General features: G+C 36.4%; 1 protein-coding gene across 14 annotated transcripts in view; it reads left to right on the top strand.

Moving 5' to 3' along the window:
• Positions 1-21,730, top strand: part of SLIT2 (slit guidance ligand 2) — a 272,480-nt gene that overhangs the window by 138,456 nt on the left and 112,294 nt on the right. For all 14 annotated transcript variants that reach the window (XM_069792881.1, XM_069792805.1, XM_069792821.1 and 11 more), the window contains one exon: positions 18,514-18,585. In XM_069792881.1, coding sequence (XP_069648982.1) covers positions 18,514-18,585 — 72 coding nt within the window. The remainder of the gene's footprint in view (positions 1-18,513; positions 18,586-21,730) is intronic.

The following is a 21,730-nucleotide window of genomic DNA, read 5'->3' as shown; positions in this document are numbered from 1 at the left end:
AAGTTGTGCAATCAGTATTCACACATTCTTATAACTAATAGGATTAAAGGCGTTGCAAAGGGATTTGAACAAGATAATTAGTTTACTGCTTAGCCCACAATATAACAGGCAACCCCCCCTGAGAAAAAGCAGACAAAATGGGTCAGAAAATGTGTGGGAAATGAGGTAAGGCCTCTCAAACAGGGCCTCAATCAGCTATACCATTATGAAAGGGTCCTGGAGTATTCATTCATTACTGCAGACTGTTGACTTTTTTGGCTTGGCCACCAGAGGTGTCAAGGAAAGAGACTGAGCTGAGCAGTGGGAAGTGTTGCTGGACACCAAGGAGTCCGTTTCAGGCGCTTAAATGCAGTTTCATGTTCTTTGCCACCAGTCCACGTAGAGCAAGGCTGGAAAATCGAGCACACAGCCTCAAGCACTTTGCAAAGTGGAGGCTGTAAAAGCAAAGCTTCTTGTGAGCCTTGGGCTGGATCGCATGCTCAGAAAGAGACAGGCAACTGAAGTATCAAATCAGGAAACTTACTTTATGTTTAATACTGTGTTTGAATGTCTATCTAACAGCGTTATTTAAAACATAAATTTTCTAGCAGTGGGTTGAAGCATTCCATGTAAATATATATTTTCTTATGTTAAGATGTGCCACACAGAAAAAGCCCTCAAATCCAGTCCCCTACTGTCCCTCCTCGGTGATACCAGTATGGTGCTTGAATTACTAAGTGGTGGTACTCGGTTTCCAAAGGAGCAGCAGGAAATGCTTCAAAGTTCCTGCCCCCCCTCCCCTTTTTTTTACCCCCCCGTTGAAACTTGTATGAACCACCAGTCTGATCAAAGCTGCCAGAATTTGTTAGGAGACATGTTGACCTGGGCTTGCCTGTGTATGGTAACTTAGAGGTGCCTCCTCTTCGGTGGAAGAAACAGCAGGAGCTGCTCTAATGAACTGTCCAGCAGCTCCATCTTGCAGTGTATATACAACCAGAGGTGAGAAGAGGTTAATCCATAGGGGAACAAGTTAGGAAAGCAAAGTGAAAAATACCAGGGAGTTATATGACCAAAATTCAACTTGAAGTCAAAGATGGTTGCTGACATTTTCTGGGGTTTTGTTAAATGAAACTCTCCTTTCAATCTGTTGCTTTTTGTGTCAGCTCGTAAGTTTTAAATACTTCAGCTGCAGTGCAGGAGTATGCATTATGTACAATACAGAATGTCATGTTGCCTATAGCAAATTGACCTCCCATTCATTTTAAATACCTATATCTCATTTCTGATGGAGATTAGATTCCTAATCTTAAGATTAGGCTCGCTTTTATTTCAGCATAGGGATATAGTACTGTAATCTTTATCTGCTCATAAACGTAAAGAAGACAAAGACGTTCACTATTAGACATGTACATACCTGGCAGTAATGTGAAATCCTTATAGTGTAATCCTAGCTGTTGCAATTTTAATCATTAAGCGCATTTACCCCAGAGTTTTATCATGGTTTTATTTTTTAAAAAATCTGGCAGTTTCCCTTTATTATTTAAATCCTTTTTCTGCATTTCCCTGTTCAACTGCAAGCTAAGATGTCATCTCTGCCTCAGCTGGGAATCTCTGTTTTGCGTTCCTTATTATTGTATGTATGGAAAAGGGAGTCATGAATATTGAAAATACTGTGGAAAACAGACCCTGTGAGATATTTGCTCGTTCTTCAGGTCAGGCATTGTACCATACATATGTTTACATACATGGAGGGTAATTTCCTGCTCGAAGTGAAGTGTGTCCCTAATTAAAAAAAAACAAAACAAAACAAGAAAACCCCACAGGCAGAAATTGGTATAGGTATGCAGGAGAAGTCTATATAAGACTCTTCTTCCTATTCTATATAAAAAAAGGTGCTAATCAGTATTATAAATAAGATGTATCTATAATGAAATTTCAGCTAGGTTAAAGGAAAATGAAAGTTAAAACAAATTCAGGAGAATAAAATATATATCTTAAAATTTATCAAAGCATTTCTTTTTAAGCATAGACTTAACACCTGAATAGAATCAATATCACTGACACACAAACTTGCAGTTTATTTTGTATGGCCGTGCTGTTTTGAATGCTGGCTTTGAATCTGGTAAGTCCTTTTCCTTGGGGTACCAGGATTTTAAGTTCTATTTAGGATAGGGTTATCTAATATCTCTTTTCAAGTCTGTATTTCTATATGATTGTTTATGTTTGGTTAAACTGTTCAATTAGTACAGCTCATCAAAACATTTCTGGACATATTTTCCCTTCAGATATTTGTGTAATACATGATATCAGTGAGGAAAATTTGGCTTGTTTTCATTATTTATAGATGTGGATGGGAAGATGGTTAACAGAGGGCAAAAGAGATATGGAAGATGAAACTGCAAAAAAAAATATTATTCTGCAGATCCAGGGCTTAATTAGACATTCTGTATCCCTACTGAATGCTCAATTTGATCTTTTCGTTTTCACAGATTGCAGACCTTTCATTCTCACCCACGGTCTAGTTAAAATTGATACTAAGGGAAAATATTTGAATATTTTTATCCCTGTTTGGAGCAAACATTTGTAGACATATCGTCATGACTCCCTGGTTCCTTTGGTGGTTTTAGTATATTTTTAGTTTGAATATCTGAAACACCCAGTACCACTGCCGTCCAGCTCTCAGACTTACTCAGTTGTGAGTCAGGGATGAATCCTTATCTGCGTTTTCTGTAGATCTTCCAGTGTATATTTTAACTGGTTTTGATTCTTCCCAGGAGACCTACCATCTACCATGCTGTCCGTGGTAGTACAGTTCCTGTGTTGTTCTGCAGGGATGCAGACCTGACACAAAATTTTGAAGTACAGTATTATCTTGAATGGTCAGTCCTCCTGAAATACTGACCTTCTGCCCCAAAGCTTTCCTCTACCTGGTCAGGAGCTGGAGGAGATTCCCTTTTCTGAGAAAAATCCTTTAAATGTTATCATAAGGAATGCTAGGGAGAAGCATGTGAGGACTTTGCAACTTCAAAATCAAAATCCCCATTTTTTTTACAGGGGGTAACTGAGAACTTGGCAAGATCAACCCCCACCCCCTAAAGAAAACCCCAAAAGCAGCACCAAAACCCTGAGTTAAGTATAAAAGATAATTTTCTTAAGGACTCGTATATGGTCCAGTTGCCTTAAATATTATTTGTGGTGTCACAATGATAGTTCATTATGCGGTAATATGGAGTGATTACTGAAAAGAAAACATTTTCTTACTTTCTTGTTCTGTCTCTCCATCTGAGGAGGATATTGTCTTTGTTCATACATGCTTAAATTAGGGAGACCTATAATTAAAATGTGTTCACTACTGTTTTTCAGTAAGTAGTTTGTGATTCAAAGATATATTTGATCACGTTTAACACTAAGCTTGTGAGTAGTTACAATGCATTCAATGGGATTTAAGCACATACTTTAAATTGTACATGCTTCAGTGCTTTCCTGAATTGGGATAAGAATATCTATATGTTGCGGTTTAATAACAGTTATGTTTAGCTGAGTTAGTGTAATTTTCCATCCTGCATCTCTGGTGCTGTACCATAACCTATACACTTAATGTTGTCACAATCCATCTTACGAGAGTGTAATAGATTTTCATTTAGTTGATAATTAAGAGCTTTGAAGAGTAATGCTTTTGTTTGTTTTCAGAATTGGTGGGGATGAGGAGCATTCCCTTAAATATACTCCATTCCTAACCTGTCAAATTTAGGGCTATTTATTAGTCTAAAAACCAAATAAAACAAAATGAAAACCAAACGAAACCAAAATACGCTAGAAATTTTCATTGGGGAGTTTGGGATGGTTTTTTTCTTTCTTTTTAGTTTGAAGTTTGTTGGGTTTCTTTTAAGGTCAAAAACCAGTAGCACTGTTTAACTACTCCCTGTTTTTGTGAGTGAGGAATGAGAGGTAAAGGATTGGCTCAGGCATGTCTGGGGGTGGGGGAGAAGATGTGCAATAAGTGGTTTTGCTCACACTGTTGGAACATGTGTTCACTGAAAACAATTTTTCACTCTGTAAGAGGCACAGCAGAAGCTGAACTCAAACTTTTCTGACTGCTTTCCAGACAGACACTTTCTGTCCTGAAAAAGTCTCTTCGAAGGAGGCATAAATATTGGTAAATAGTAGTTGTATATAGAAACTACTTACTATGTCCAAATCACTACTCTTCCAAATCACCTTAAGCATGTAGAATAGATAATTCAAACAAAGTTGTGACTGATCTGAATTTACTGTAAACATCTTGGTTTTAAATTAGGCAAATCAAGTTGTGTGTTTCTCATGTACTGGTTAAGAATTAAAGCAGGAAATCATGCTAACAAATTAAGTGAAAGGGAATGCGAGTGGGATACAGAGTTACTCTGTGATTTAATACATTGTCCTAATTATGTTAGATGTATAACTCTATAGAAATTTTAGCTTGTTACTGCCATAAAGCTGTGACTTTCTTAAGTGATATATCTTCAATAATTCTACACTATTTTGATTCATAAAAGTTGAGTAGATTGGAAGGGGCTTAAAAAATGCATTTCAGGAGGCCTTTTGACAGATGTGATTTAAAAGCTTAGAGAAAGCAATGCACCTGTCACTTTTAATTGCAGAAAGCTTTTCATCTATTAACTTTATTTTGCCAGAGCCTTCTAATGAAAAAGTTCCAGTATCTAATTTAATTTAATTTTCTTTGGGTTTGCCAGAAGAGCAATTAATTTTTAAAACTTCCAACTATTAAGTTGTGCTTCGGAAAGCAGTCTCTCTATCTTATATACCATTAAGTTTCATCATATGCTTGTCATACCTTAGGAACATCTTGATATCCTTGAAGAAATGTGGCACTGAAATGTAGACATATTGTCTGTAGCACTAGGTAGGGTTTACAAATACAAATGTTCGTATGATTGGGTTATTCCTATCCATCATTAGATTGCATCTCTCTGGAGCTGTAAGTACATCTGTGCCTGGCAGGCTTGTGTTATCACCAGTGCATATGGGGACCATGTGTCCGTCTTCCAACAAAGATATATAGCCTTGTGTAGAAGCAGGATTGGGTATGCTTGTATTTCAGCCTCTAAATCAATTTCTGGGACCTTTGCTACAGATGTTGGAAGCTGCAGGTCTGTAAAACGGTATACTGTAATATGAACTGCAATAGAAGAATAAGCATGAGAGGGAATTAGCCATATGGCAATAGATAGCAAGTGCAGTGGAGCCTGTGTAGAAGCAAATCCTCACACCTTCTCAGCTATCTGTGTAAATATCATTTAAATTCAATCACCTCTGAGCTCTGAACTGGTCCCGTTCTCAGAGGAGATCTGTTCTTACTCAGCTAAAAGAGTGAGTACACATACATGCACTTGCTGTTGTAAGATACATGTCCTAGGATTTCTGAGCTGGTGAAACTGTTACTGAATTCTTTAGAAGTATGAATGGATTTACACAGACTGCTTTAGCAGAAAGCCTGGCTGTGTAGTGCTGAGATGTTGGGTTTCCCCTTAATGACTATTATTGGTATGACTGCAATGTCATGTGTACTTATATTTAGGCTTATCTCTTAAATCCCAAATTTTAAAATATATACTTTAAACAAAATGCAATCAGTTTAAGTCTTTAAATGTTTCATGGTATATTTCAGAATTAGTCCTCAAGCAATAGGGAAGCTTATGCATTGTTCGTTGGGGGTTGTTTAAGTACATTTAATAGCTCTTTCTTTCCATTACTGTAACTGTCCTCAGTCTCTGTATGGTTACCTAGACTTCTCTGTCCTGAAGTCATCTGTTTACTTACTACAAGAGTGTATAATAGCTTGTGAATGGAGACGTCAGTGTCACCCTTATTCATCCTAGGTATGCTGCACTCCCATTCGACTGCAATTACTTAACTGATATCCATCCCATCCACCTGCCTTTGTGCCCCCAAAGAGCAAATGAAAATGATCCTCCTCCTGAATTAAAAAAACCCTTATACAACAAAAAGATCCCACCACACCACAGACACAATCACTTTTAATCCTAATTGTTTGGGTTTCTTAGTAGGATTTTCTTGATATTTACTTGAGCAGAAGCTCCATCAGCTACTTAGAAGAGTCTGGAAAATGGCTGAAGGGAAAGAATTTTGCACGAAAGCAATTTGGAAAAAAGACTTGAAAACCTAGAGATAGAGGAAAAAAGTCTGAAGGAAGGAGGGGAGATGAGTTTTTAAAGTGCAATTAAGAGCAGCCACTCTTTGATGGTGTCAGTGGAAAAGTGCAGTTCTGGAACAGAAAATCTGAGATTTGTGGACTTGAAGCTTAAAAAATGTCTGAATGAAAATTATTACTAGTGCAAGCAGCTGAACTATTTTGTAACTTTGGGGGGGGGGGGAGAGAAATAGGGCAGAAGTAGAAACACAATTTAAGCTTTTCTTTAAATAATACTAAATTCAGGTTTGCATGGAGTATTTTATGGATGAGTTTCCGTAGAACATTTAAATGTGATTTGCATACTGGTATTGTGGCAATAGCATACAGCCAGGGCTACAATACGCAATGGGATTTTGCACATTCTTACACTTGGGAGCACTCTGATCCAGGTTTTTGTCCCGGGTTGTTCTTTTTAGATTGCTGTTAATGAGGAAATTGGTTGTGATCAGTTCATTCTGGAATTAGCAGTTTCCTTTTCATTGCTTATGTATGTTCTTGTTCTTACCATTTTTACAAGAGTTTTCAATTCTAAATGGCCCCTGTGTTCAGCTAGGGTACACCGTTCTTGTTTTATAGAACAACTGTAGTGCCTCTGCCATATTCTCAGCTCCTTTTGCAAAAGGAATCCATCTCTTGAAATTCTGATTCTTTGCATGGCATTGAGAGCAAATAGATTGTGGTGAAAGGAGTTTGGGGGCAGTGGCGTGAAAAGCCATGGAAAGAGGAGCCAGGTTCAAGAAGAAAGAGAAGCCTGGAGCCCTTGAACAGAAACTAGAATGCTGGGAGACTTCGGACTTCTGAGATGCTCAGCTCTAGAGTATTAAATTCATTTAATCCTGATCAATGAGAAGTTTTAGTTCCAGAATACTTGAATATTCATCTCAGTAATTGCCCTGAAGTTTCCCAACAATTTCTTTTCCCTTTTCTCCTAAGAACTTTTAATTGACTTTTATTGACCGGCACATACACAACACACAAGAAAGAATAAACAAAAAATCCAGTCCAAAAAACCTGTCCAGTTACTCAAGCTAAATAATTGAGCTTGTTCTTACTATTTTCTATTTCATTATCAGAGAAGTGGGGGATGATACGAATACACGTGTTTCTATCATCCTTTCCGTTATTGGTTTACTCATACAACAGCCGAAAGTCCTAGTTCTTTGGGACAGAAACCCAACAGTGGTAGGCACTGTACAAACACAAAGTGGAAAAAAAAAATCAACACAGCATAAAACAAAACAAAGAGTTTCTGTGAAAAATATTACAGTATAAGAAATGACAGATGGTTACAAGCAGATGGGTGAAGCCCAGGAAAACAATGATATAATATTGGTCATCTTGATAAGCAGTAATTAGGATGGTAGCTTAGCTGTTGTCAATTTTTTTTAATCATCCATGGTAATCCTTTTATAATTTGCTTTGGTTTCTTTTGCTGATCTTAGTGCACTTTTTGGCACGGACTGGCAACAGCCTCAAAGCCCGAAGCGTCAGTGCTTCACATATATTATGTGACTACACACATATTGTATAAAGCTAAGACTGTACAATTAATCTGTCTTGTTAAGCAATCAGCCCATCTCAAGAGACAATCCCCAAATTGCATCATTCAACTCAAGTGAAGGAAGAGTGAGCACAGTGCCATTCAACATTAATGATCTGCAAGATCATTTCTAGTTTACTCTCCAAATTTTGGCTGTCCCTTGACAAACTGTTCAAGGTTAGTTTCACTGTTAGGAAACACTTGGAGTACTCAGCTTATTATTAGACTAACAGTTTGGGCCTATACTTGATGAAAAATGTCTGTGTCCAGGGATCTAATTATTACTTGCCCATATTGGAATAGCAGCTATGCATAATGGGGCTGGATCAGGAATCCGCTCTGCTCCATTTTGAACAAAGAGAGAAATTGCCATGGTTTGCTGAGTGATATTTCAGAAGTGAGTATACAGGGTTATAGACTGTGTAGTGAAACTAGACAACATACCAGACAACTTTTCAATCAGTTCCTAAAAGTGCTTACGGTTTCAATTCCAAAGCAGGTGAAACAATATTAAATATTAAAGACATGTTGACAGCTGCAGACTCCCGCTAAAAATGAAGTTTTGTTACAGGGAAAAGTAGTGATAGATTTTTCAGACACTGTTGAAGAGGTCTTTCGGAAAATTAAGTATGCCATCTCATCTATTCTTAATGTGAGCAGATCTCCAAATCAAGCCAAATGGATGTTTCAGCCATGCATATGCTGAGTGTGTAACGTACCAGAAGAAGTGAAAGTTACCTGGCAGCATCTTGCTTTATCCTTTTTAAGTCCTTAACTTGTAGTGCATTTTCAAGTCTATCAAGTGTAATAGCTGATTAAAAATTAATCACCAAATCACCTTTCAGGGACTGGTGGAATTAAAATAGCAGAATCTTCACTCTTTCCTTCCAAAGAAATGGTCATTTGTGGCCTTGTGTGAAATAATAACACATAATGGTTGAAGTTATTTTCTATTTTGCCTTCAATTCTAACCTGGTTAAATAAAAAGGAGGGAAAATGCATGAACAAAACCCATTATATGCTTTACAAGGTAATGGCTGGACTAAATTATCATTTTTGAAGCATTAAATACAAGATATGCATCCATATGGCTTAAAGTCAACTCCCACTCTGCAAGCTCCAAGTAGGGTTGTAGGTCAGTGATACCCTCACACTTCACAGCTGTGCTGCTGTCTCGGGCACTGTTAGGGGAACGGTACTGCCATTAGAAATGCATGGCAAGCAGTAGTCAGTAAATGTTGCTCAGTACCTTCCTTCAGCTTGACCAATTTGAGACTCTATGGAGGATAAAGAATTGGCGAGTTTTTCTTTGGGGGGGCATGGGAGTTCTTAAGAGCTTCAAGTTTTTCTTTCAAGGATCTCTTTCTATCAAAAGGATTACATTGAAGCCAAATTTGAAGTAGTATTGCAATTCTCTCTCTTTGAAATTGTGGGTGGTCCTTTCTTTAGAAGCTACAACGTGTAATTATTTCTTTTTTTTTAGTCCTAAACAAAAGAGAATTACATATTAATTTAGTGGAACAGACTAATAAAGACTGCTTTCTTTTTCAAAAATAATTTCTAAGACTCCAGTAAAATGCTTGTGTGGTCCTAATACTCCTATTTTATTTTACAATTAGCATTTGCCACACTAGGACACTCTAGCACAATAAAGAATAAATGGTGAATCCCCTTAAGCAATTATTTTCAACTGGTACCAGAGTATACAAATTGACTTAAGTGCACTTTTGGAGACATTGTAGAGTAGAATTGATTTTGCAGCCCGTGATGAACTTTCATGCCAAGACTGAGATTGGAGGTTTTGGCTTATTCCAAACCCAGAATGTGATCCTATTAAAAAGTAAGAAGGCCTAGTACTTGCACTCTGTGCTATTTGCATTCTGCAGAAATTACCAATTACTAATACTCAAATTTATAGACAAGTCAATATCATATTATACTGGATAGGTATGAGGAGTCAGGCTGTTTCTCAAACAAAAAAAGATTAGCACTTATTGTCATCGTTTAAATTTTTGATAACTTACCCTAAATGTTAAGGTTGAAGGTACTAATAAACTCTGGAGATCACCAGGCTACCAGTACTCCTATTGTGTACTGCATTCTGTATAGGTTCTATACTGTATGCATAAATGATCTCCACTTCTGCTTTAATGAATAAATAAATAAAATGGATTAAAATATCTGCTGCTTAAATAATACAAATACTAATATACCAAAAGCTATAGTAAGAAGTACATTTTGATTCAATTACAGATGTATAAATGGATAACATTTAAAAAACCTGAAGCATTAAGAATGAAAGAAGCTTCAGTGATATATCATTAAAAGTGGTATCATTAAAAAGTGAGAGATGAAAGTGAGCAAGGAACTTCAGTCTGAATGTCCTTAGAGAAGTGGAAGATTCATTCCTTAAAACAGGAATTGCTGTGACTCGCATAATTCTGTCCATATTGCAATGATGATTGCCCTATGTTGTGAAATATGAAATATTCATTTGGGCAATGTAGAACACCATGACATAGGGGGTGATCCTGGTTTAGCATGAGAATAGATTATGTGTCTACTAAGCACAGCATCTGAATCTCTAGGGAGTCAACAGAGCAAATGGAACTTAGTGATGCAGAGGGAACCTGCAATTCTGTGATCTAAATTTTTCTCATCTGCTTTGTGCTCCTCAGCATGGTGCTGATACATACTACTACTGAGAGATACTACCTTGGTTTCTCCATCTGTAAAAGGAGGCTAATAGTACCTTTCTCAGACATGAAATTTTATTCCTCTTATGGGAAGCAGATTGGAATGATGGCATGACCAGCAATAATGATTTACAGAGCTAATTCTAGAATTTATAATTCATATTTTTGATCTTCACAAGGAGATAAATACATTCCTAGAGACATATCGGCTACTGCTGATAGTGTTGGACTCCTTTAGTATCTTCATTATGAAGAGGAATAGCTGCATTGGATATTTTACTGAAGAACAGAAAAAAAACATTGCAATTAATAGGAGGCTAAGTTGTTTATTTTCATAGTTAAAGAATAATGGTACAGTAGAGTTCTTGGTTTTATTTTGTTTGGGTTTTTTTTTCCAGGACAAGAGTTTAGACTGAGTTGTTATGTATACATTTTTTAAAACATTTCCTTATTCTGTCTGTCTTAATTGATCTGTAGACCTGCCAAAAAACTACGCTTTGCTAAAAGGACGTGAGAAGCCATTTGGGTATAAGACTGTCTTCATAAATAAATGATGCAGTACTGTAACTTGTTTTACAGTAACTCTATAAAGCCAAACATATGTCAGGATTGTAACAATTAACTGGCTAATCCTCATTTGACTGATGGGAAAGGTACTTACTTGTTTGTATATATTAATGTATTTGCTGAACCTGGGATAAAAACCTGTTGTGTTACAGATTAAAACATTCATGTTTGTTTAGTAAGCTCATGCTACAATATGATATATTTCTACCATGATGGAATTCCAAATATGCTTCAATAGGTTCAGTTCACCTCAACTATTAATTTTAGAGGAACTATCTCTCCAGGATATTCTCCCTGCATTTACACCATAATGTAGTAGTTCCGTAACGTCTGTATTCTTGAAGACTTTGTACTTTGGTTTGGTTCTCGTTATATAGTTCTGAAAATAATTTTCATGCTTACATACCTTATCCTAATACAATAAAACTAGTGGTTGACAAAGCGTGCCTCTGTAGCATTTAGAAAAGGTCTTAGAGTAAAATCCTAGTCATACTGGAACTTTGCATTTAAGAGTATGGTTGTGTGATGATAACTGAAGGTTCATGAGCAATAAAAAAAATCTGATCAAAAGTTTTCTGTGATAATGCAAACCACCTAATACAGAGTAGAAATACATATTTGTAGAAATACATATTTATTATTCAAATTTAGAAAGTGGAAAACTGGCATTTTAGGAGTGAAATCCAAATCGGAGATCCAGCGAAACACCAAAAACCTACTTTGCCATTTCATCCTGTCCTCTGTGCGTTAGAAAGCCTGCTGCTGCAGTAGCTTTTGCAAATAGATGCAGCTGCCAGTGTTAACGATAACATGAAATAATCCTTTTCCAACCTTCTCTCAATACGTATCAAGACACAGCTGAAACGTGGGGCCATTGCTCACTTCTCTTACACTGTCACGTCGCAGCATTTACTGCTGGTGTCTTCAGTGCTGCCCAGTGAGGCGGAGTACTTCATTTTCTGTAATACCAAAGCCAGGGGAATAAATAATAGCTCTTGCAAACCTGGGTCTTGCTCTGGAATAGGTTCGAGGTTTTAGATGGCATGCCTCATTAAGGTGACTGTGGCTGGAGAAGTGTCTCGGGCCATGCAGGACCTCACAGATATCTTAATGAAGTCCAGAATCTGGCGAGTGCCTGTGCCGGAGCACATTTCGCAGGCTCTCTCTGCAAGGAGCTCCTTAATGAACAAATAGCTTTTGTCTTCTCCCTGCCACCTAAATTTCTGTACTTTTTAAGGCGTACTCAGATACAGATGTGTTGTAGGAACACTCAATAGTACTGAGGAAAAAGCAAATCATAGTGAGAACAGCAGAAAAGGAAAGGACCATTTGATATTCATAAATGAATTGTTTAGTTGTATTATTTTGAGAAAATATCTAATTAATACTTTCGTTCATAAAAAGAAGCTGTTACTTGTTCCACCAAAATCATCTGGTTGGACTAGATGATCGTTGTAGGTCTCTTCCAACTGAACTATCCTATCCTATTCTAAAATATGTATTTATTTTTTTCACCACCTTCATATTCCAAGTGAAAATCCCCATGTCCAAATTCATATATTTGATTTTCAGACAAATTATTTAAAGAAATTCTCATTCTGTTTATTTTTTTGAATGCCCTGTAGTCTTATTATCTATGATAGTTTGCCACCTTATATGGGGATGGGGGATTTCATGTAGAATATAGTTAGCTAATGTTAAAACTGTTTTTTTCCAGTAAGAGGCAAGTAATAAGCAAGGCTTACTTTATTCGTGTCAGATATATTTAAATAATTATTACAGTTGCTGATCATGGAATAGCCACCTTCTGAGCTGTTTTTATGAACTGGTGTAAATAAACTGATAAGTAAGTATTCAGTACTTAGTTTGATTCAGTATTTCTGCTTTTTCCTTTAAAAATCAGGACACATTACTCATTCCCAGTACTCACTATTTTACAAAGTAGAGAATGGCAGTATAGATTTATGATATCGCTGGTCAGACACAGAGGGAGGTTAAACCATAGAGGAAAATAAAATTACAAGTAATTAAATTTACAAGCAGGTTTGCCATCTTCAAAAGATTTATTGTTTCAGAACGAACAATGGTTTTAGCCACACAAGAAAACTGTGATACAGCCTTAACAGCGTATGATATAGATATTATATGTGGTGTTTCAATTTATATAATTAAAAATTTAGCATTCCTTTTAAGGGTAAATGGGATATTCAACTGGGAACCATACATGGTGAGTAATAAAATAGCTGCAATGCAGTACTGTCTGCATTTTTTAAGAGCTGAAGCACTCTGTCAGGCTCATTAATATCAGGTTATCTGAGGGCTTTATCCTCAGATAAAAAAGCAACAGCATATATAAGTTTTTGAGGTTTTCTGTGGGAATAGGTTATTATATTCTATTGCTATGAATTTCAAATGTTAGCATGTTTCTAGGTTGGGTTTGTTTTTCCTGATACACTTCTATCTACTAACCAGTAAATACGATAAATAGAAATGTACCATTTCCATCCTGTTCTTAGGAAGGATTCAGTAGTAGCAAGGTTTTGGCAAGGTCTTCCTGCTATTTCCACAAAGCATAATGCACTATGATTACTAATGTATTCTGGAGCAAAAAAAATAATTAACTGAATACATAAAATGAAGCTGATTGGGGGGTGCGGGGAGGGCAGGGAGGAGGTTTGATGTTTGGTTTTGGTTTTTTTATTATTTTTATTTTTTCCTATTTCATTGGTTTGTGAAATACAGAAATCTACATTCTTTCAGGCATAATTTCAAATTAGACAAGTTCTACTGTAGTGTCACTGAAAATATCAGAATTAAATCCTTAATCTTTGGAAATCAGTTTAAAAGCTGAGGCATAGGTGATTATCAGTATACATTGCATGTAAATTGCCTTGACCCAGTTTGTTTAAAAAGAAATTATATTTTATGTAAGCACAATAATTCCAGGACTTACTTCATCACAGATCTTAGAGAGGCTATAGTATTTCTCTGTTTTTATTGCGGAGCTTGAATACTTAGACTATGTTAATTTGAAAAGAAAAGTTATTTAGGTGCAACATATTTAGTCTCTGATTTAGAAACACCTTCTGTGGGGCGAGGAAAAAGTATGCAAGTTTTTCAAAGAATCACTATAGTTGGGCAAAAATTCAGAAATCTTTGTGCGTTCTCCTCTGTGTATCTTCATGTAGAGTGGGATTCGGCTTTGTTTGGTATATGGATTTGGTTGTCTTGTTTTGCTTTTGAGAAAATGGGGTTGCAGCCAGAATGTTACAACTGGGAAGAATGCTTGACATATGCACAGCTTAAACATATCTGAAACAAACCACTGCAAACAGGATGGTGCAGTCGCATCTAGAGCAGCACAGGTGCTCATCTGGGCCTTCTCCGAGAAGAGCCTCTTCAGCTGCTGCCAGCCTAACTTGCCCAGATGGCTTTTTGTGTGCAAATGTGCTATTTAACCCTGCCTTTTGGCTTGAGGAAACGAGCCCGAGAGCTCTCCTGGAGGACATCTCACCCTAGGAGAGACTGACGTGATATATGGCAGTTCTGGCCCGGAGCACTGGTTAGGTCATGTATGGGTGGGGAGGTGCCGGCAGTGGAGGCCAGGTGGCTGGAGGTGCTCTGCCGGCCAGTGAATGAAATGAATGAAGCCTCCAAAGTTGCACTAAGGAATTTTCTTGAAGGGTCAATGTCTAAGGTACTCCACTTCAGACTTAGTAATTTGGAATATATCTCTCTAGGAATGATATAGTAGAGTCAAGAACAATTTAGTTGGAAGAGGCCTGTAGGACAACTAGAATCTGCATAAGGATGAATTCATCAAGCCATCTTACTAGACTATTGTGCTTTATTTAAAAAATAAATGTGTAGGATAGCCTTGGGTTTTTTCACTCTAGCTGTATATAAAGCATTTTTAAATCAATTCTGTTGTTCCGGAGGTATGCTGGATTTTGATGTAAGGTCTTGGACTGTAATAATGATGGAGAATAATTTGTTCCAATGAAAGTATCTTGGTCAGATTGCTGGTTTCAAATGTGAAGGCAGGTTCATGCCTTTTCTTTCAAAAATACAGATTTGTTCTTGTGCAAGTAGGATGTTCTGTTGTTTAGTGGCTTAAATTTTATTGCAATGCTTAGAGCCTTTTTCATTTTAGGGGTACCAAGTGCTATCATAAATTACGCTCGGTATTCAAATGCTGCCTCTTTTTGAAATGGGAGGTGAAGTTCACATAGTTATTAGTGTAGGAAAACAATGACCATCAGGCTGAAAAGGAGGTTTGCACCTTTATTCACTGCAGAATATAAGCTGCAAGATCAAATCAATGTAACGTAATGGCCTGCAAAATTTTCTGGTTTTGTCTACAAAGTAGATTTTTGCCCCATTTCCCCAGAAAGTCACAGAGCACCCTGTGCTGCTTATGACCTTTTTTGTGAGCAATCTAAGAATTGTAGTGGAATGACTTAAAACGTCATAAAAAAAGACCACACAGCAACATCTTACTGAGTCCTAGGTCTGCAGTGCGAAATGTAGGTGTAATTTGTACAAGAAGAAAAAGCTGAATGTTTGTTTAAGCCCCTCAAGGTTCTTATAAGGAAACCTTTTCAGACTGAGCAGATGAAAACTTGAAGCAATCAATAAATAATTGCTAAAAACTTTCCTGCTATAAGTAGGTATAAATTGTGCGTTGAAAATCATATTTTTATGAGGTAGAATTTTGCAGTGAAGAAATGAATGAATAACTTACACTTTTGTTACACAGTTCCAAGAGAGTTTCACAAACCAGCAGATGCATTGCAAAATGACATTTGCCAACCTTACTTAGCTCTCCATATCTAGAGGGATGCTTTAAACTGTGCCTTGCCCAGCAAGGTTGGGAACCTTTGCCATCAAGTAGTTTACATTTCAAATGTGCTAAAATGAGCAGGGAACACTGTACTTCAGTCTACATAAGCCTGTGCTACATGGAAGTGGTGTTGAATATGTGGACCCAGCAGTAAGTCTAACATGCCATTAGTTAGTCTGCTGTCTTTTGCACATGCATACACACACATACGCATGCACACATACAACCTCAGTGTATTGTTTATTGAGGAACCTGGCTGGATAGCTGTCACTTGTAAGTCCTTGCATTTGTGCTAAGATTTGCATTTATTCAAGGAAAGAAAGATTTTGACCATTGATATTTTTTATTAGATTTTTAAAAATAATTTACATATTGTCTCAATCTTGTTTGTCTTCCACTTTTTTTAATTATATAAAATGGTGAATGATGATACTCTATTAACTGTCATAAAAAGCTTAATGCACCATTACCCATTACTTCCTGCAGTATATATTTATGAATATGGCAGTGGTTTACATAGGTATTTACATGTATCTGTATTATAAACTCATCATTGATCACTATATAAATCACTACTGCTAACTTAACCAGTTTATGCACAATTTTTATATAGCTAAAATGTATTAGTCAATTAACAGAACTGTAAATATAGATATTTGCTGTTTGTACTTATAATGGATTTTTTTTAAAGGAAGTAGGCTGTTAAATCATGTTACCGTAACAAATGCTGAAGGCTGCTTTTTCATTCATTGCCATTGAATTTATTGTCAGAGCAGTGCAGTCATATCCCATTTCAAGATTACTTAGGTGACTTGAAAATTAAATCACAGCTCACAGATTCTCTTTTTTTCACACACGGTTAATAATAGTAAAATTGAGTCTAGTTTTAAATATGCTTTGCAAGATGTTGCAGTGCAGTTAGATGCACAAACTATGAAAGATTTAGTAAATAGAATCTGATTTTCCATAAATTAACAGTGAAGTGGAAAAAACAAAGTTGCTGTCAATCCATGTAGAATCATCTTCAAAATAATAATATTGATGTAAATTTTGTTAAAGTCAGGCAGTTTGGGGTTTTATAAAGTCCTCATGTTATTTTTTTGAAGTTCATAAATCTGAAAGAAATCTTCAGGAGTGATTACTAATTACTGGAAATATGAGCTCATGCTAGGTTACATTTTAGGGAAAGAATATCTCAAAAACATGACTGTTTTTGTCTAATCAACTAAATGATTTTTGCTTATTCACTTCACCTGAGCTAGATCTCTTATTTCGATGCACCATTTTGCAATGTTTCTCCTAAAAGCTGTCTCTGAAAAGGTAATCTAACGATGTCTCTAAAAAGCAAGACACTGCGAAACTTTACTTCTCCTGTTAGGGGTTGGATTGCATTTGATGTGCTTTCAGAGTGAAGCTCCCAATTTGGTTTTAGCCAAATGAAATCTAGTTAGCCACCACAAAACTGCTTTGCAAACGGGCTGAAAATCCTGGTATAGAGACAGCCTGTACACGTCTGATTTGCTTCTAAATTCTATTCAGATGCTCGAGAAGGCCTATTCTTGTAATTTCTTGTGTTCCCTATATTGCCTATAAATAGATACATCTCCGAAGGCCTCCAAAAGAAGGTCTAATTTCATAATTTTAAGCCACTGAGGTAGATGGGTCCCTTTGAAGGCCTTCAGGCGTTTGTGAACCACATGTGTGGTAGGTATGTTTGGTCCAGAGTACCAAACTACTGTCTCAAGTAAAACCTCCAAACTGCACACGGTGTAGATGTAGCAATAACGACTTTAATATATTGTGGTGCGTTACATATTATGTATGGCGTACATGTATGGCATATAGCATAAAAAAAAAGCCCTGGATTCTAGTTTGGTTTTGTTTTCTTTTTTTTGCTGTCTACTCTCTTCCTGTTTTTGCTTAAGTTCTCTAGATTTTATTTCCAATATGGAACTGTGAAGGCCAAAAATATTTCTAAATTTCAGAAAAAGGGCTGTTTGTTTATACTGGTAGCAAAAAATACTGCTGAACAAGAATTTTATAAGAATTTTAATAAAATTTATCTTTTGGAAAAGATACTAGTTTCAGATAGTGAGGTACAGCTGGTCACGCAGGGATTTGGGGGAGGGGCATTAGATGTTTGCTGCAGGATGGTTTTTAGCGCCTTCTTTTAAAATATATGGTGCTTGCCACTCTGATACAAAATTCAGAAATATTTTGATCTCAGACATTACACAGCTTGATAGTTGTTTCTCAACAGCTTGCTACTTGTTCTTTTTGCTGGTTTTCAGTCTTCGTTGCATAAGGCTGAACATAATATCAAACATTCGATGTCATGGGTTTGGAATGAGTTGAAAAGTGAAATCACTCAGTTAAAAATAAAATCAGTTTGGCCTTCATTGTTAAATTATGTAATGCTTCTGCTTTTTATTTGGCATATATATTCTTGTTTTGTAAAGGAGCTACTTAGTGCAACACAGATAAACTAATTTGACTATTATTGCTGCTTCTTTTTCTTCAATTACAGCTCAGTTAAGGTAATAAAATAAGCTTCATTGAAAACATTGACTGAACTGTAATGGCTGAAATTATTTTCTAATATGTTCTTTTTGTTACACACAGCAAGAAATATATATGGCAGATTTTAAGTTTGATTTAATTTTTTTTTTCTTAGTGATCTTAGTGAAAATCAGATTCAAGCAATACCAAGGAAGGCATTCCGAGGAGCAGTAGACATAAAAAACCTGTAAGTATTTTCTTCCTTCATGAATATATATATTCTGATGATAATGCTTTGTCAATACAGTGTCCTTTTGTTGTATCTGGTATCTTTTTCCTAAGCACTTTTGTAGCTGCTTAAGGAATCTCTGCATAAAACCAACACTTACCATTTGTTTTGGCAAAATACTTTAATGTATCTTAAGCATCCTAAAATTGCCCTATATGAAATCTAAAACATTGAAATGGAGTTGAATACAAGGCATTATAACTATTTTTTTGTGGCACTCTAAGTTTAATATTTGAATGTCAGGCTATTTTAAACATTTCATTGTTTCATGTGAAAAAAACCATTTTGCCTTCGTTCTAAGAGTTTGCCTTTTGTTTGCTTGCATAAAAGAAAGAAAGAAAAATCATGCTATTATCTAGTTTTGCTAGCATATATTTTTGTACTTGTGTGACTACTTTTCTTACACGGTTTTCTTCTGTGGTAAAATAAGTCTTTTCTTAAAGACAGATACTCACTTTCCTGGAGATAGTGACCCTGAAGTTCATGGGCAGGTTTTGCATTCTTATGGCTTCTAAATGTGGAAATATGTGAGTTTCAAGACAAACGAAAGCAGTGACTTTTCGACTTTCTGTTCAGAGTGGTAGATAAGCTTAGTGGACTGAAAGAGCTGAACGACCTGAAGACTGTGATGAACCTGTATAGTAGGAAATGTAAGGTCATGCACTGAAAAGCTATAATCCCTTCTGTAAGCTGAGGACTCATCACTTATAAACAACCAACAAAGACAGAGGACACACACTAGTGGGTTCCAGAAAGACTATGGAGCTGCCAGTGTGATGCAGCTGTGAAAAAATGTAATTGCTATCTTGTGTGGCATCAATAAAAATAGGGAAGTATTAGGCCATTGTATGAGGTTTTCATGTAATTGCCATTGAAATACTTTTTATTAACTGAAGCTGCCAGTGTTAAAAGAAAGGTGAACTTTCTAGTTGTACTACTTTGAAAATGGAGTGCTCTGTGATTACGAAGGGGACAATGTGATGTTGTATCCCCAGTAAGAGGGGACTGGACAGGAAGCCCTTTGCGTTTCTGTCTTCCTGTGATGGACTCCACTTCATTCTGCTGCCCGCAACACTGCACACAAATCAGTTAGGAGGACGTTTTTTCAAAGATTTAGCAGAATGCCCAAGAGTTTGGCCTACTTGATATGATATTTAGAAATCTTGTTTGGTTGTGTTTTTTTTTTAATTTAACCATGTTTGTGATACTGTTCCTCCCTGCAATGAAATCCTGTTCAAACCTGTTATGTTCAAAAACATGCAAGGGCTTCTCAAAGTAGCTTTGTTACTTTGTTTAACTGATGTTTTATGAGTTTCCATTCAGAACTGGTTCCATCATTATTCATGGTCTAAAAGAGGCTTGACTACAAGGAGAAGCCTGTGTTTTTCTGCATGATCTTTTATGTTTGAGAATTGATACAGCTACAGAAAGGAACTTTGGTAGTAAAAATAACAACATCATTGTGAATTTTCTAGTGTCAGGGCAGTATTTTAGAATGTAATAAGTATACTTATATATTGTGAGATAGCTCCAGTCAGAAACTGAATTAGGATGCTAATCTTTATCTAAGCTAATATTTATGTCTTGGTGTGTATTTTCAAGGTAAGGATCCTGAATTATGTCTAAAATGCATAAAATAGTAGATCCGCCCTTTAAAGCCTTTCTCTTTGGGGAGATAATTAAAAAAAATAAGTCATAAAGGCCATAGCATTGCCACAAAGTCCAAATCATATCTGTGACATATAGTTTATTGTGATAGCATAAATACTACAGATACCTCCTTTATTGGTGGTCCCAGGGAAAAAAAAGGGAAATAAACCCCACCAAACCCCTAATCTGAAATCCTTATGATCCCACTACAGTTGAAAGTACTGAGAAATACATTTCTCTGACTTGTAAATGCTACCTATGTTCCTATAAGAAAGAGCACTTTATATTGTGTGAGGTATATATGTGAGTATCAGAATGACAAGTGAGTTCGCAAGGTGAGTTGGGTGCATTCTAGCACAGCATTTATGTAACTAGATCAGGCCACTGTGCCTTTCCAGAAGCTTAGGCAAGAAGAAGATCTGAACCGTAGCCTTCCATCTAGCCTTGGACATTACACTTAGAGTAGGATGATGGCAAGAATTTTGCCATTTTTATTTCATTGTTCAAGAAAATTAAGGAGGCAGTTGATAAGTGATAGGTATAGGAAGCATCACTTTGCAAACAAAAGAAACTATGAAGTGAACTACCTGAAAGGAGGTTGTAGTGAGGTGGGTGTCAGTCTCTTTTCCCAAGTAACAAGTGATAGGAAGAGAGGAAAAGGCCTCAAGTTGCGCCAGGAGAGGTTTAGGTTGGACATTAGGAAAAATTTCTTCACTGAAAGGGTTGTCAAGCACTCAAACAGGCTGCCCAGGGAAGTGGTGGAGTTACCATCCCTGGAGGTGTTTAAGACATGTATATGTGGCACTTAGGGACATGCCTTAGTGGTGGACTTGGCAGTGTTAGGTTTACAGTTGGACTCGATGATCTTAAATGTCTTTTCCAACTTAAATGATTCTATGATTCTATGAAGGAATTTAGCAACTATTGGGAGATTAGCCTAAGGTCCAGGAACCAAAAATTTGTATGTCCTTATGGAAAATTGTCATAAACAGAATTCAATATTTGTTCTAATTTCATCATTTTTTTCTGTAATTGCCCAGTAATTGAGCATAATGTTAAAGATGTTAACCAAACTTATGGAAGAGATAGGTGAAGGTACAAAGAGTAAAGAAACCTGTATTAGAACATGTTGTAAATTCAAGATTTGCTTTGTGTAATACCATTAATTGCATCAATTTCAATATAATTACAAAGACTTTTTTTTTTTAAATGCAATGATTGATAACCATCCCATACAGTAGTTCTAATAAGCTGTTTCAAAGGCAGTTAACAAATCTCACAGAACATGACCCGATTACATATTTTATGTTCCTGAATGGAGACTCACCATTCTCTCACTCCCCCTAAATACTTCCCTATCTGAGGAGGTGGAATATTTTGGAAAACATCTTACTGTATGTTCTTCTAGTCTTTGCAAAGCAAAGGGAATTAGATGTTAACTCAGATTATCTGA

This window comes from Haliaeetus albicilla, chromosome 1 (assembly GCF_947461875.1).
Source record: "Haliaeetus albicilla chromosome 1, bHalAlb1.1, whole genome shotgun sequence".
Classification (NCBI taxonomy): Eukaryota; Metazoa; Chordata; class Aves; order Accipitriformes; family Accipitridae; genus Haliaeetus; species Haliaeetus albicilla.
This window is presented reverse-complemented; position numbering and strand designations above follow the sequence as displayed.